The 18,055-nt window shown below is 41.9% G+C and overlaps 1 protein-coding gene across 1 annotated transcript; it reads left to right on the top strand.

Moving 5' to 3' along the window:
- Positions 1-397: 397 nt before the first annotated feature.
- hipk1a (homeodomain interacting protein kinase 1a) lies at positions 398-17,940 on the top strand. The gene is given in 16 exon segments (XM_039799740.1): positions 398-552; positions 554-1,103; positions 1,917-2,290; positions 2,383-2,506; positions 4,138-4,257; positions 4,356-4,442; positions 5,285-5,466; positions 5,584-5,734; positions 8,029-8,233; positions 9,184-9,302; positions 12,485-12,636; positions 13,230-13,373; positions 13,976-14,137; positions 14,652-14,845; positions 15,863-15,993; positions 17,298-17,940. Coding segments are annotated over 16 exon segments (3,261 nt in total). The 3' UTR covers positions 17,709-17,940.
- The last annotated feature ends 115 nt before the right edge of the window (positions 17,941-18,055 follow it).

The following is an 18,055-nucleotide window of genomic DNA, read 5'->3' as shown; positions in this document are numbered from 1 at the left end:
AAAAAATTACAAATACTGTCTAGAATATTCTCCAGAATAACCTCAACGCTACTGTATGTTAAAAAATATATATGCTGAAAGCATAATATGGCAAACTCCATTAAATCAAGCAACAACAGATGAGCACATTGACCTGAATGGAACATTACTTTGTAATACTAACACAGTGTAGTGTCCCAACTTGCAAAGATTAACTAAACATCCCATCTCAAAAAAAAAGATTCTGGCCTGGCGGAGGATCCTGTTGGCCTGGTACAATTATATGGGAAACACTGAATTTCCCATCTTGTTTGCATTGTCATCGTCATCAACATCATCACTAAATGACAAACTCGTTAAGTCCACCCATGTCAACATCTTGTCTCTGGGGTTTTTAGATTTAGTCTCGTCGGCGGACATGGCGTCGCAGCTCCAGGTGTTCTCCTCTCCCTCCGTGTCCTCCAGTGCCTACTCTCGCTCAAAGAGGCTCAAAGTTGAGAACCCTGCCTGGGATGTGTCCAACCAGCTGGGAGATAATGGTTACTACCAGCAGAGCCCGCCCGCCGTGCCCCAACCCCGAAGCCTCCATACTAGTCCCCACCGCCCGCGCCCGGCAGACGGGTGCGCGCTGGGCAGACAGCACAGGGAGCGTTCGCGGACCTCCCTCCTCCTCTTCCTCGTCCTCGTCCTCCAGCCGCCGCATCAAAGACGCGGGGTCCTCCTCGCAGCCGTGCGACGTCTACCACAGGCAGTACAGCTTGAAGCGGAAAAGCGAGGAGGTGGACAGCAGCGACAGCGTCCAGATACTGGAGGAGCTCTCAGCCCCCGTGGTCTCAAACCGCACTGGTGGTGGTGGTGGTGGTGGGGGGGGGACCACCACCGCTCAGTCCATAGCACATTCCACTTCTACCACCAAGAGCAGCAACTCCCACAGCGAGGGCGACTACCAGCTGGTCCAGCACGAGATTCTATGCTCAATGTCCAACAGCTACGAGGTGCTGGAGTTCCTGGGACGGGGCACCTTCGGCCAGGTGGCAAAGTGCTGGAAGCGGGGCACAAACGAGATAGTGGCGATTAAGATCTTGAAGAACCATCCATCTTATGCTCGGCAAGGGCAAATTGAAGTGAGTATGTTGTTTTGAAAAGAAAAGAAACTCCAGGGTGGAGAGACTGTAAGCCGTTTTCATTCTTTTACCCTTAGCAGCTGATGAACATGAAAGTTTGCCAAAACAAATAAACAAATACATAATATAGGTTATAAAAAAATGGGGCTCAACAGCTAATGACCCCATGGCAAGATTTTGTTCCCTTTCACGTTATGGGATGGATGGTGGCGATGGGAAAGGTTCCCATGTTAACAACTTGGCAGAGTTGATCTTGTGAAGATTACATTTCTGTACATTGACAATATAACTTCATTAGCATTACATTTTTAGGGACTTCTGTATTAGCTATATCCAAACTTTTTTTTTTAATCCAAGTTTCCTAGTTTTTTTTTTTTAGTTTGTTTTTTTTGGGAAGTTGACGTGAATGCTGTTTACAAGAAGACTCTTTATCCCCCAAATAATTATGGTACATGTCGTTCCAATGAAATGTTATATTCAACCGATAATTATCCCGGAACAGGATTATTCCAAATAGAAGTTAGAAAAAAGAGTGACAAATGGTGACAGATATTTTTCAGCTCCTCGTCTCTGAACGTTAGACAGCCAATCAGCAGCATTATTAGATCTTGGTAGAAGCATGCTGCGTGCTTATCGGCTCACTGACTCTGATTTACTCCTTAGGTATTGAAATTGGGTATTGAATGACGAGGCATTTTTTGATACTTGATACTAAGGAGGCACTTCGGTCGGTGCCTAAAAAGTATTGAATTCGGTACCCAGCCCTACTGCAGTTATATCCTCCTCTCCCTGTCCCTCTCCCTCTCCCTGTAGGTGAGCATCCTTAGCAGGCTGAGCACAGAGAATGCTGATGAGTTCAACTTCGTGCGCTCATACGAGTGTTTCCAGCACAAGAACCACACGTGCCTTGTGTTTGAGATGCTAGAGCAGAACCTTTACGACTTCCTAAAGCACAGCAAGTTCAGCCCTCTGCTGCTGAAGTGTATTCGGCCGATTCTGCAGCAGGTCGCCACGGCACTGATGAAGCTGAAGAGCCTGGGGCTGATCCACGCCGACCTGAAGCCTGAAAACATTATGTTAGTAGACCCTCTGAGGCAGCCATACAGAGTGAAAGTCATTGATTTTGGCTCTGCCAGCCACGTTTCCAAAGCCGTTTGTTCCACCTACCTGCAGTCACGGTACTACAGGTGAGTACGTCAGCCAGGACTGTAAAGTAAGAGCTTTGAATATTAGGTAAATGAACTGATCATGTCATTTATCAAATTTGATGTGCTTGCAGAGCTCCGGAGATAATTCTGGGCCTTCCTTTCTGTGAAGCCATCGACATGTGGTCATTGGGGTGTGTCATTGCTGAGCTGTTCTTGGGATGGCCCCTTTATCCCGGTGCCTCAGAGTATGATCAGGTCAGCTGTAGCACCCTCATATACTATATATATATATATATATATATATATATATATACACACACACACACACACACACACACACACACACACACACACACACACACACACACACACTCTCTCACACTTAAAGGGACATTAAGGGGGCTTTCACACCTGCCTCATTTAGTTTGGTTGAATCGCACTAGAGTTGTTTTTCCCCCTTGGTGCGGTTCGTTTGGGCAGGAGTGAATGCAGCAATCACACCAAAAGGGGACCAAACAAGGGGACCAAACAAGCATACCGAGTCCTCCTTCAACAGGTGGTCGTTCGCTAAACAATGTCTGATAAATTATTTAAATGCAATGAGCTGGTTGGACCATGGAGATGCAAGAAATATGCACTAGTGCAGAACACAGGAACTTCTTCCCATATTTATTTTCTGGCTCCCACCCCAGACACATCTGTCCAATAAGTGCCGGTAGTGATGCATTTTGGTTTGTTTAGATTTTTTTCTCTGTGTGAAATGAAACCGAACCAAGGGGAAAACGCTCCCAAGTTCATCATCAAGTGATTTGGAGAGAATAGAATAGAAAACCGTGATAAAGAGTTTGTCTTTTTCCCAAGAGTTAAATTAGAAGATCGATACCTCTCTCATGGTGTCTGTTCTATATGAAGCTTCAACCAACAACTTGTTAACATAGCTTAGCATAAAAGGGGAAAGAGCTAGCCTGGCTCTGTCCAAGAGTTAAAAACAATACATGTAAAGTGGGGTTTATAGGGTGTCATGTGCCGGCCTTTTTTCTTTCTGTGTCTTTTAATATTGAGATATATCCTCTGACAAAGGGAATCTATAAGTGAGTAAAACAAATCCACTTTAAACAGCTCTAATTGATATAATTGCTTAAAGCATTTTAAAAAGGTTTTGTGTTGGAGTATGTAACATTCCAAAATCTTCACTGTAAATGCATATCTGTGTCAAATATCGCCTATTGATTCCATTAACTGCTAATAATTGGAATCGGCCTTTAAAAACCAGTATCGGGCGATCCCTAATGCTAAGCTAAGCTAACCAGGCTGCTGGCTCTCTTTTTCTCTGTGTATAATGCGTACGTTTTGTTGGTTGTTCAGTAGCATAAATATAATAATAATAATTGATACTATTAATATACTACTATACTAAATTACAGTGTTTTCACTCTGTTGAATGAACTCTGTTACACACAGGCCTGAATTACACACACATGCTCAGTACCTATAGATGCACTAATGGAGAGATGTCAGAGTGAGGGAGCTGCCCATGGAAAGGCGCCCCGAGCAGCTGGGGGTTCGGTGCCTTGCTCAAGAGCGCATTGGCAGTGCCCAGGAGGTGAACTGGCACCTATTTGTCAGGGTGTGAGAGGAAAGTGTGTTTTGATTTAAATACTTTTGCCAGTTAATAATTTAACAGTCTCAAAAGATGTTTGGGGACATGTGACAGTTTTTTTGTGTGTAAACCAACAAGACCTCCTTCAGTAATTGACACTGCCAGCCCTCTCAGGGTGATGAGAACTGTATAAACTGCTATTGCGAACACGTATAGGTCCCAAGGTTTATATTTGACTCACACTAGCAATTGCTTTTTTTTCTTTTTTTCCAACTGTCTCTCTCAGATACGTTACATTTCCCAGACCCAGGGCCTTCCTGCAGAGTACCTGCTAAGTGCAGGAACCAAGACCAGCCGCTTTTTTAACAGGGGCCCTGACTCCAGCTACCCCCTCTGGAGACTCAAAGTAAGTGACTCTGCAGAGATTTCTCAGACAGATTCCATCATCAAGCATATGTACAGTACATAATATACTGAGGTGTTGCTGCGCGTATTGTTGTGAAGACCCCTGCAGAGCACGAGGCGGAGATGGGCATCAAGTCAAAGGAGGCGAGGAAATACATCTTCAACTGTCTGGATGATATGATGCAGGTGAGGAAAGAGCCGTTTCATTACATTTTGCAAGTAAACTCTTATTTTGTCTTGTGTTCTGAAGGGGAATTTGAAAAATTCAACGGGAAAAGTATTAGGGAAAATTTCACAGTTCAAGGTGTTAGGTTTTTTTTTTACACTGTTTTTTTAAAGTGCTAATATTATGTTCTTTTTCAGTTTCATAATTGTATTTAGAGGTTGTACCACAATAGGTTTAATTTTCAAAAAAACACCATATTTTTACTGCACATTGCTGCAGCTCCTCTTTTCACCCTGTGTTGAGCTCTCTGTTTTAGCTACAGAGTGAGGCATCTCACTTCTGTTCCATCTTTGTTGGGAGTCGCACATGTGCAGTAGCTAGGTAAGGACTACTGGCCAGTCAGAAGCAGAGTATGAGGGCATGCCATGCTAGCAGCTAGGCGAGCATTATAACGTGTGTTACAAAGTGACGCACATTTGTCTCTGAAGTAAAGGCTGGATTACAACAGAGCTGTTTGGAGCAGTTTGTGAACAGTGTTTTCTGTTGGAGATGGTAAGTCCCTTTGGGGTGGACTTTGGGCTTTTTCACTTTGTAAACCTATAACGTGCACAACAAAGATATATACTGTAACACAATAAAGGAAAGGGGAAAAGCCAAAAAGCATAATATGAGCACTTTAAGTTCAATAAATGCAACATCTTTCCAAAAGTCAATGAGTTATCGTGTTAAATAATCGTGATTTCAATATTGACCAAAATAATTGTGATTATGATTTTTATCGAGCAGCCCTATCCCTCAGTCTGCACATTGATGCAGATTGATACTGATGCCGTTGACAAACCCAGACTTCCTGTCTCTGCAGGTGAACATGACCAACCTGGAGGGGACGGACATCTTGGCAGAGAAGGCCGACAGGCGGGAGTTCATAGACCTGCTGAAGAAGATGCTGACGCTAGACGCAGACAAACGGATCACGCCCATGAAGACGCTGAACCACCCCTTTGTTACCATGACGCACCTGCTGCACTTCCCTCACAGCTCTCAGTAAGTGTAGGACTGTGACAGGGATGATTGTGTTGGCTGTGAATCAGCATCGCCACTAAGTTTTCAGGATTCCATCTTTGTTCCTGTTTGACCTTTTTTTTTTTATTTATTTAACAGTGTGAAGTCATGCTTCCAAAATATGGACATATGCAAACGCAGATGCAGCGCCTTTGAGAATGGAAAAAATCTGTTTGCCAGCAACAATACCCCGAGTGCAGCCACCAACCTCACTGTCACCTTCAGTAGCCAACTCAACCAGCACAATCAGGTGAGAACGTTATCTCGGATCTGCCTCAGGGTCATTGTGTTCTTCACAAAATGAGTAGGGATGTAAAATGAATGCGTCCATAACGAGGGGGCGAGCGGGTCTTACGGATATAATACATCCATGAACAGGTGTGGATGGCTAGCAGAAACAAAGCTCCTTGAGCAGAAATGGATAAAGAATGGCAAGTTGAGCTCCCAAGCCCTTCCAGATGGTTCTCTCCACAAGACTAAAGTCATTTGCATGTACTGGCAATGTTGACTGAGTTTACCAGCGGAGTTGTCGAGTCTCAAATACCACTTGAGCATTAAAAAGTTGAACAAAATCCCTTTTAAAGTACATTTAAAGTAGTTTCTAAAAATTTCAATCCATTGACAGCCCTAAAATGATTTTTTTTGATCCAGTTTTCACTTGTTGCTAGGGCTGCATGATAATGGCCAAAATGATAATCACGATTATTTTGATCAATATTGAGATCACGATTAATTATCACGATTATTTGTTGATTTTAACCAAAACAAATGTTATTGTCACATAGGCTAATTATAACTGCTTTTACATCTATATTGTGCTACATTCCTCCTTTATTGAAGGATACTGTGAAGAAGTATGCCATTTCAGCTGTTTTAGCTGTTTCGTTTTCCATACATGCACGTTTGCCGTAAGGTATCTACCTGACGAAATAGCAACGCGGGTCTCCGTGGCTCATCACACTGCGTTAGAGGAAACATAAACATTGCTGCATGTCACGCTAGTAAACACTAATAACACGTTACACAGCACGCAGCGTTAGCCTACCGTTAGCCACTGTAGTAGTAACTGGATTAAACACAGCTAAAATGCTGACAGCTAAACGGTGTAGTGTGACAGGATTCCAACACCGGGACGTCAAACAGTCTGCTGCTAAAGCTATGAGCTAAAAGACACAAACTAGCACTGGTCACTGCTGTTGTATGAAAAACAAAACAGACGGGACAAAATGATGCGTTTACTGGTAAACTGGTAAACATTGTGACCGGCTTATGTTGGCCGACTGCTACCTGTTGTGGAATTTTCCTCACGTTACTCTGTCGTCTGTGACTGTCTACATCTAGAAACTAAGCTGCACGGTGCAGGGAACAACTCTGATTGGCTCATGGAGGCACGTGATCAGACAGTGGTTTATGGAGCGCTAGATTGGCTTTGCAAAAACTTTGATAAGGAGCGTTCTATGAACGGAATGACGCATTTTAAATATTGCTCGATCACGCAAATTTGGTCGTGGGAAGCCAAAATCGTGATCGTGATTAAAATTCGATTAATTGTGCAGCCCTACTTGTTGCAGTTCATAACAGTAGCTTTGTAAAGTGATGAGGCCTCATTTAGCAACTGTGTGCATGCACAGCATTGTGCTTGAACCTCATTTCTACGCATATAATCTGAATTATCAGTTTGCTACAGAGTGTGAGTTCTCAGAGACGTGCATTCCCATGTTTAGAAGTTATAACATGAATGCCTCTTGTTTCTCTAGTACTGCCCCACTGAGCTGGCTTGTGGCTGTATTCGAAAGTTCCAGAGGATTCAATAAGATCTGTTAAATTTGTTTAAGTGCACCGATTAAAACCAATTCCTAAGTGCATTGCAATGATACTGCGATTCTTAATTTGACCATCTGTCAATCATCTGTCCCCATACTATATCTTTATTTATTTATCTTTGTACACTGAGGTTATTAGGTAACAGGTGTAACCTCGTTTCATTGAACATGTTTTTTTGTATTTAGGAAGATCTTGACTCATTGTTCATACCACATCACTCGCGTTCTAACTGCATTTGCTTGTAAGAATGAACGTATAACTATGTATAACGACAAATTTAGTGTGGAAATATTCAAAAAGAAACATGACACAACTTAACAAAAAGTATCACCATTAACAGGAACACACAAAATGAGACTTTTGTCCATATGTCTGTTGCTTCAGTGTAAGGTGGTGAAACTTTCACACGTCTCTTTTAACCTCGTGGTCTGTGATGTTTTTTCGTTTCTTGATCTTTACTTGGATGCTGCTTATGTCCACAACAAGTAACTTTACATCAAGGCTATGGGAACTTGTGGTTGACCATATATGGCATTCAGGGCGCATGTCTGTATGTAAATGAGCCTCTACATGCCTGTAAGTTAGTAAGTAAGTAAACTTTATTTATAAAGAACCTTTCAAAAACCATGGTTACAAGGTGCTGTTCCGTGCAGGTGGATGTAGAACATTGATTGTTGAGGCTCCCTGGACTTTGTTGCTGAACTCCGCTCATCTTTTCAGGCGATGAATACAGGCGGCCAGTCCCTGTCCCTCAGCAGTAACGTCCCGTTGCTCAACTACCAGCCTGGCCTCTACCAGCAGGCCACCATAAACATCCCGGGCCTGACCCAGCAGGGCGTGCCCCTGCAGACCAGACCCACCCAGCTCTGCGCCCAGACTGAGCCCTTCCAGCAAACACTCATAGTTTGCCCCCCCACCATCCAGGGTGAGAAAGCAAGATGTTAGTTCATTCAACCTTTTATTCATACTCAGGAACTCATCGAGGGATGGCCCTCATTAACAACGACATCAAGACAAATTACGAAGACCAAAAAAAGACAGGGCAGTACAGTGGCTCAGTGGTTAGCACTTCTGCCTCACAGCAAGAAGGTTCTGTGTTTGAATCCAGGTCATTCCAGGCCTTTCTGTGTGGAGTTTACATGTTCTCTCTGTGTTAGCATGGGTTTCCTCCCACCATAAAAGACATGCATGCTAAGTAACTAGGACTACAGTTGAAAATTAGCTGACTGGCTAACACAGAAATATTGATTAATGTGCATTGTCCTAATCAAAATAAATATATATATATTATAAACACAGAAAAGAAGCCACACCATCATAAGAAAAATAGAAAGACACTAAAACTTTCTGAATTGGGAAAAATTATTTGATAAATAAATTAGTGTAATAAGGTTGCAAAAGAAAGTACAATTGTGTAAAGCTGTTAAAAGTAGAAGTCTGCAGGTTTAAACCATATTTCTAAATTGTCTAAAAGGCACAAGCGAGTTGATTTTTAAGAAAGTGCTGTCATTTGTTCCAGGAGTCGGGTGCACTAAACTTCAGACCAGGCTTGTGGAACATGAAGTAAAAAGCCAGTCAGCAGAGCGAGTCTGATAAACTCCCTCTGAGTGATGGAAAATAAGAGTAACAGAGTAGTGTCACGTTGCTTCAATGAGAGTAAATCTCATTTCACAATTACCTTGAAAAATGTAGAAATTAAAATAATTTGACCAACCAGCAACAAAGGGACAAAACCTTTATTCATATTTTGCCTTTGTGCAGCTACCTTCATAATCCCTACATTTCTTATACTCTACATTTAGTATCTTTTTTTATTTTAATTTTTTGTTATAAATGTATTGACTAATATCACTTGCCTCCATCTTTTCCTTACAGGTCTTCAAACCTCCAATAAGCCCTCTGGTTATCCAGTGAGGATGGACAACTCTGTACCGTTAGTCCCTCAGAACCAGTCGTCCCAGTCTCTCCACATCCAACCCGGCGTGCTGGCACAGGTAGGACCCACTGCATCACTGCTACGCATGCGTATCGAATCCACTCATTTATACAATCCACTACAGCAGTGGTGGAATGTACAGCTAGGCGGTATGGAAAAAATCAAATATAACGATATTTTTGACCAAATACATTGACGTGGATATTGCGATTATATTGTAGGGTTGACTATTGGTGTTTTCACAAAATATTTTCACAATAAGAGTTTTGATAAATAATCACCAATAATGTAGATACAATGACAAAGTGGTTAAAGGCAAATAATAGAACAGCTAGTAAGTCTGGTATGTTGAATCATGGGAGGGGACGTCATGACCAGTGTCAGGCGTGTCAAAACATTGGCGTCACTGTCGGTGTTGCCAAAGGTCTCCGTTTGCAGCCGTTAAAACGGCAACACAACTCCGCAGATTCCGAACCAAAACGGGGTCAGAATTGTTTCCAAACTTCTCCGGTTTTGGGGCTCCTTAAACGCCAGAGCAGTGTGAATGTGAGGTGTAAACATAGCAGAAGATATTTGTTTTTAAACCAAAACGTAGCAATGTAAATGTAGCCTTTACCCCACCCTTCACACCTGCAGTTGATTGCACCTTTACCAAAATCCAATAACCTGAAAAAAAAAACCTTTCATTTACAGAGCAAGTTCTTTGTGGAATAATATCCCAAGTATCATTCGTTTTATCACAGGAAAGGTAACACTAACACAGTGTATGTTAACTTTACTCACCAACAGTAAAACGATGCTAACTAGCAGGCTAGCGTTAGCCATTTCAGCATCATATCAGACCGACCACTGTGCAAACGTTACTATCATCCTCACCAACGTAGCTTTGTGGACTTTTGACTACGAATAACCAAGTGAAAGATAAATCATTCATGGTAATTATGTTACCTGTCGAGAAGAAATGTGGCTACATCTGCATCGTTCTTCAGATCTTTAAAATCCCGGAGCTCATACCACCTCTGAAAAGCCACTTCACCCGAGTTTTGGGAAACCTTTCTGCAGCTCGTGCGCAGGGAAGGGGGAGGGGAGAACGCTATGATATGCATGTGCCTGAGCAGTGATTGACAGGCAGATAGACACCCCCTGTGGCCCTGATTGGAGAAAATCAACCGAGAGCAGTGGAATTTTGCCAATCGCACTACAGGCTGTAGGTGGTGCCAGAGGAGCTGGATTTTTTTTTATATTACATAATTCATGTAGTTCTACTGGAACATAGGGTCAGTTTCAGCAAATATGACAGAAAGTTAGTTTTATAAGTTTTATAAAGTTAGACTTACCTACTGCATCTTTAATAGCTGTGTAATATACTGTAATATATAACTTTGTTTTCAAGATATTTCTCTATTTGCATGGTTTGTTATTGTCTTTTTTGTTATTTAGTTCTGTAAGCAGATATTGTTGTATTTCTTTTCTTTTATTTCTTTTCTTTTCTTTTCTTTTCTGTATATGTCATGAAATGTTTTAATATTGTCTTATTAAATGTTGTTTTGGACCCCAGGAAGACTAGCTGGTCATCTAGGCGTCGGCTAATGGGGATCCTTATAATATATACAAATAAATACAAATACACCTCCTCCCAGGCCTCCCTCGCCCCCCTGCTGTACGGCTCCGTGGTGGGAATGCCGCCTTTAGGCTCGCTCCGGCTGCCACTCGGCTGCAGGGGAGCGAGCCTCGGCGGCTTACCAGATCAGAATGCCTCCTTTCTGGTAAAACACCATCATCACAACTGGTTTAAATCTCTTCTTTCTTCTTCCTCCCCCCCAGCACATGTCTGTCAGCGGTGGGCAGCAGAAGGTGGGACGCATGTGCAGCTCACCAGTCTGGTTTGTGCATTTGCTTGCAGCTTCACGGGCAAGACGCATAAAACTCAGTGTAGATTCACGACTAAAACCTAACTTCTGTAAGACAGAAATATGCATACGCATTATTTTCGTCAGATTCGGTATCGATCCTCTGTGCCAGAAAGAAAATAAGTTTTGTTTCCCAAAATGTCCAAACTATTCTTTTAAAAATTTCCTTGCAAGTTACTAACTGCCACACTGTAAACACACTAGAGAAAACACACGTTTTCTTCTTTCTTTTTTTTCGTTTGGAAATATCAAAATTCATAACAAAACTTGGTAGAAATCGACATAAAGTTAAATAATCTAGGGCTGCAACTAACGATTATTTTCATAGTCAATTTATCTGTTGATTATTTTTTTTTATTTATTGATTAGTTGTTTGGTCTATAAAATGTCAGAAAATATTGAAAAAATGTGGATCAGTGTTAATCAAAGCCCAGTAAAAAAACGTCCTTAAATGTCTTGTTTTGTCCATATAGGTCTATGTAGGAGTGAAGAAACTAGAAACTATTCACATTTAAGAAGCTGGAATCAGAGAATTTTTCAATCAAAACGATTATTCGATTGCCAAATTAGTTGGCGATTAATACAACTAATCGATTAATCGATTACTCTTTGCAGCTCTAAATCTAATCTGAGATATTCATATTTAAACCACTAAAGTATGTGTACAACTTTGGCGTCTCCTAGTGTTAGATTAAAGAAGAAACACTGGCAGACAGCAATGCACACGGCTGCGGGTTTTTTTTTTTTTTATCTCAAAGCTTCTGGCAAGATTTAATTTTGTTTAATAAAAGCTGTATAACAAATGTAAGGAAACACTTTCATGTCCTTCTCTCTGTCTCAGACTAACACATTCCTTTCACTTTCAGGGTGGCTGTCTTGTTTCTGAACCTTCTCTGTTTCACAGCGCAGGACTGTACAGCTTACATGCTCGGCATCAGAACCTGAGTCAACTGTTTTTTTTTTCTGTCTTTCTTTAAGCTTGGTTATTTTGTGCTTCTCAAGTCTCTTTCAGCACATTTCCTTCTCAACAGTAACAAATGCAGCTCTCTCCACACAGGAGTAAGTCTGGAAACCAGATGCAGAGTTTGGAGTTTTGTTCAGCTGTCAGTGTGTCAGGGTCTTGGTGGGCCACAGAGATGGACACCTTGCTATTTGTAGATAAACGGATACACTTTTATTTCACTGGGATTCTCTAAGAAAATAACTCTGACTCCTAATCTACTTTGGTCGACACACACTGCACTTTTTTCTCTTCTTAATGTGTCACTGCTGACGTCTTAGGTTTTTGAATAGTGCAGTATTTGAACATGTGTTTAATGTGAACATGCAGCAGGGCTGGCCGGCAGGCACACAGCAGATCCTCATCCCTTCCACATGGCAGCAGATGCCAGGCATGGCCATCCACAACCCTGGGCAGGCCGTGGTGCCCGACTCACCCATGGGAGCCCCGGTCTCTGACAGTCAACAAGCTTCTGGCTGGAGGTGAGTTTAGTCGGGACTCTGTGTCATCAGGCTGCATTTTAAAAACACAGCTTCAGGTCATTCTAATATTAAAACATAATTTTATTGGGATGGGATGATATACTTTTTGTCCTGACTCATTCTTTCACAATATATGGGTGCCGATTCGTTTTGTATTGCGATTCGATAGTATTGCGATTTTTTCTTTTCCTTCTTTAACAAAAACTGAAGTTGAATAATACACTTCTAGAGACAATATATATTGTGAGTTTTCCAAAAACTAATCGTTTTTTTTTTTAAAGAATGCACATGTGAGTCAGTCTGACATTTGTTTTGTAAAAAAGAAATGTATTTTCTGCATTTTCTGCTTTGCTCTGTTTTGCTCGAAACTGATATGATGTAGTCGCCGTTGGCGGTACCGTATAAACAGAAAATATTTAGGTGAATCATTGGTAAAGAAATAACAAATATTGATCCTTGGGGAAAAAAAAAATTCTGTTTAAAAAAAAAAATTTCCCCACCGCTAATGGACGGTTTAGCAAATTTGGTCATATATAATATATATAGACATGATGCAGTCTAAAATAAGTTAAATGTGTTCTTCCTTTTCAAAGGGGTCGTCATGGAAGCCAATACGATGGCGTCAGCCAGCAGGACTTGGGTGCTGGCCGTCACGCTGCCTCCCAAAGCCACAACTCAGGGGCAAGATCCCAACAGGGCAAGAGGTCCAAGGCTCGACATGCAGAGAGCAGAGCCAGGTATCCTGTCGTACATTTACATCATCTGCATAACATGTATTCATCATAACCTGTTTTTAAAGTCTTCATTAGGAAGTATGTGCTTGGGGCTGAGCGCTACAGACAGTGTAGGGAAGATGGAAAGTATTGCGAGACGGACTAACAAATGTCGGTTTTAGTCTTCTCATGGTTTTTTGACAATAATAAAAATAGATAATACCACCAGCCTTATCCTTATGCTGTTTGTCAAACCAGAAGTCCAAAACCCAAAATATAGTATATACTTACTTATACTATTATAATATTATATATTTCATTTTTTCCGTTGATTAACTATTGTATAAATCCCCTCATTGTTTTAGCGCTACACCACACTGAACACCCAAATTGAATGTGTTTACTTTGGAATAGCATCTGCAAAATATATGCAATATGTGATCCTTTTATGTGCTGTAGTGTACTTTATTTTATAAGGATGTAAAAATGTATGATTATTAAAAAAATAATGTAATTTTAAAGGAAAAGCTGGAAATGAAAGGCAACAACTCTGCTGTCTAAAATATTGAAATAGATAAAGTATTTGCAACAAGCCATTGATGGAGCATTTCCCCCCCCCACTGCAGGCCTGTGTCGTCGGCCACCACTGTGCTCCACAACGCTTCTGCTCTGGCTGGCGACCAGTCACAGCCCATCGTCATCTCGGACACACCCAGTCCAGCTGTCAGCATCATCACCATCCACAGTGACTCCGACGACGAGGATGATAGGAAGTTCCCCCCTGCCTCGTGAGCTAATTTCCTGTCTGAAGCATTTGAATTTTCACACTTTGGAGTAGGGCTGGGTACCGAATTCGACTTTTTAGGCACCAACAGAATTGCCTCCTTAGTATCGAAAAATGCCTCGTCATTAAGTACAAAGTTTAAAATACCTAAGGAGTAAATCTCATCAGCATCAGTGAGCCAATAAGCATGCAGCATGCTTCTACCAAGATCTAATAATGTTTGTGATTGGCTGTCTAATGTTACACGTCGTAGAGACACACACAGGCAAGGCTAATGTAGTAGGAGCTGAAAATAAATAAAAAATTTGTGCTGTAATGTGTATTGTTGTAATTTCTTTTTGTTAAAATGGATTTTATAAAATTGGTATCGAAAAAAAGTATTGTTTAGGAACCATTATCAAAGTCCCAGTGTTACTGGTACTGGTATCGAAGATTTTTAAATGACACCCAGCCCTACTTTTAAGTGAAATTTTCAGAGGTTTTATTTTAAATGGTTATCTTACTTTCCTCTCCTGCAGCTCTGGAACAAGCCAGAGGACCAATGTGATCAGCTGTGTGACGGTGCACGACTCCCATGACTCTGACTCGTCCACCAGCAGCCCGCTGAGCACCAAGACCACCTCGCAGCCCGCCAAGTCTTTGGCCGTCATCATGCCCTCTGTGAAGAGCCAGCCGGGGGATAACACAACGCACAAAGCTCCCGCAGCTCCAGGTCCTCTAGTCTTCAAACATCATTTTTAATCTAGTCTTCATATTAGGGGTGTCAAGATTCGATTTTATTTTTTATTTAAACATTTTCTTTTCAGCACTGACAGCAGTGCCACAATGATAGCCACTAGATGGCAGAAGGGTACTTTACAACAACAGTGTGAGTTTTAAAAAATTATCAAACTGCAATTAAATGCACCATTAGTTTGCCGAGACGCACGCGAATGTCCATGAAGTCCCAGTCGGAGCCCACGTGCTTTACTGTTCGTTGTTTGTTTCCATAAATCCCTCACAGGGAAGGCAAATTTGCCACACTGTGATTTCAGGGCAGCCGGAGGATGTAACTGTTCTGTTACTCCGTTATCCCTGGCAGTGGCTACGGTGTGGAAAATTGCAGCTGCAGGCTACTGGTAAGCTAATGTTACCATGTGTCTTTAGCTGCATGCTACTAGCCGTTAAGCCAAGGTTACCCTGTGTCTTTAGCTGCATGCTATCAGCCGGTAAGCTACACAGTGGCACAGTGGTTTTCGAAACCGCATATTATACTAGCATTGCGTGCTGATTTGGCTAAAATGTAGCATGTAGTATGCAGTATGCAAACAAAAACAAAATCTGCAGGATGCCAAAAATACCCGGATGTCGTACTGATTCAGAAAAAAAGCAATAGGTACTGCACACTGCATTCATCTGTAATATGTAGTAATATGTTTTTTTCTTTGGCCGCGCTCAAGTAGGCAGGGTTGGAGAGAGAAATAAATACTGGGGGAATCGCTGATAAATTTTCAATTTAAAATCCAAATCATGACACCCCTACTTCATATATATATATATATATATATATATATATACACACACACATTATATTTTAGGTAACTACTGTAGATGTGTTTCCATTTTAGGTGCACTACTTATCCGCTCCGCTCGTAGATTTACAGGTTAAACTGATCCTTTTCACTTCAAGCAGCTGTAACTTATTCTCTTCTTAGTGCTCACAGTATTGTGTCTGGTTTTGCACGGGTAGATCCAGCTACAAGTGGCTCCGGAAAATCCAAGAAAGGGTCAACTCAGCAGTCCAGTCGGCCAGGAGATTCTAACACTGACCGGCATCAACGAGCTGCATCCAGCAGATCTCAGCCTCTCAACCTGAGTCAGGTAACACTATGTAGCTGATATCTGCTCAACAAGGTGTAACCATGACCAATAACCATTCATTTGCACATAAAGAACAAAAAAGTCAAATCAGTCATACAGCATCACAGGTACAATCAGTAAAAAGCACATTCAGGAGGTGAGAGAATAATGCAATGCATGAACTGTGGTAAAACCATGGGTGAAACATACTGATGTCGACAACATGGGAGCTTTCCACTGCTCAAATAGAGACAGCCACAGAAGGGCAGAGACTAGCTGTAACTACAGCACTCTGGCCATTACTTGCTAGGCTTACAGTTAACCTGTAGCACTGCTAGTTTATTGGGGCGAGTCGTGACATTAAATGGAAAAAGTGAGCACGCATTTTACTTGACTAACAAAGTGACGTTATCTCACTAAAGCACTAACCATTTGGTTTGTTGAATATCGTCATATTCCTGCGTACTGTGACATTTTTGGCCATAATAATCGTTGCAAAAAATGTTATATTGGCTTATCCCTCATTTGGATATTAATGATAATACTCACGCTGAATCCAACATGTCACAAACTGTATCTTCTTCATTTCTGTTCCAAGCTTATAGGACCAACCCACAAGAAGAGCATGCTCAGGCTCGCTAACAGCATCTCTTCTGACTCCATGAATGTTTTGAACTATGAATACCAACTTTTGCCTTCTGACAGGCGATTTAGAGTCCCTTTGTTTAGACACAACAGGCTCAAGAACTCTTTTATACATCAGTAAGCCAATTAAGATCTGTATCCGAGGATATCATGAAACATGTTTCTTTTGTCATGGCTGTTGATGTGTTTTCATCTTTTGTACTATATGTGTAATTGTTGTCTAAATCTGTGTGTGCTTTTTTTTTTGAGCAGCACTGCTCGGGAACACAAAATTAATTTTAGTGTAAACTGACTAAGTTGTATCGTATCATATTACAGCCTACAATTGGACTGGTCAAATTTGAACATTCACTAGCCATTTGGCTGGTGGGAAAAAACTACATTTTGAACCCAGTTTTGTGTTAGTCACCGGCAACACGTCACACACATGTATTCGACTACTCGCCAACAGGGTTCAAAATTAACTTTTTTGTCCACCAGCCAAATGGCTAGTGAATGTTCAATATTTACCAGCCACTCAATAGATTACCGTTGTTTTTTTGGCTAGTGAGTGAAGCATATCTATCTACCAGCCTCTTGCATATTTTACTGGCATTTGGCTGGTTGATGGTGCTAAATTTTAACTCTGCACTCAAATACCCCAAGTGTGGGCATTTATGACCCTCTCCCTGTTGTTTCAGGTACAGCAGTCTGTGATGTCATCATCCAACGACCAAACGGGAAGCAGTGGCTCCCTGAGGCGGCAGCTCACGTACCCCCCACCCGCCTCGTCCCATTCATCCTTCCTTCACGAGAACGCCCTGTTCAGCTCGACCCCGAGCCTGTACGCGTACCCGGCGTCCGCCGCCCTGGCCTCCGTGTCCCAAGCCGTGGACCAGATGCAAGGGGGCTCATCCCGCCACGGCAGGGCCAGCGGAGCGTACCCTTCACTGGCACTGCTCCAGAAGAGCGGCACCCTGGCCTTTGGAGGCCCTGCTCCGGGACAGTACAGCAACTCCCATCCCCAACAGCAGCAGCAGCTGGGGGGGCAGCCGTTCCACCACGCCAGCGCTACTTACCAGCGAAAAGTCAACCAGTACCCCTACCTGTGAAGACTGACAGGCTGTTTACACGCCAACGTTTTGAACAAATTGCAGCAAAAGTATTCTTACGTTCTGGCTGTTAGTTTACACGGCACCGGGGCTGCAAAAGAAAACTTTTGAAACCAGTTTCCAGAGTGAAATCTAATAGGGCTGCTCGATTATTGGAGAAATCATAATCACGATTAATTTGGTCAATATTGAAATCACGATTATTTAACATGATTACTCATTGTCTTTTGGAAAGATGTTTCAATTATTGAATTTAAAAAAACACAATTAAACAAATCAAACAGTGAAAACACCTAGAACTGTTAAATTTCCCCTAATACTTTTTTTTTTTCATTCAGAACACAAGA

Source organism: Perca fluviatilis, chromosome 5, assembly GCF_010015445.1.
Source record: "Perca fluviatilis chromosome 5, GENO_Pfluv_1.0, whole genome shotgun sequence".
In the NCBI taxonomy this organism is placed as follows: domain Eukaryota; kingdom Metazoa; phylum Chordata; class Actinopteri; order Perciformes; family Percidae; genus Perca; species Perca fluviatilis.
Note: the sequence above shows the minus strand (reverse complement) of the source record. Positions and strands in the feature narration are given on the sequence as shown.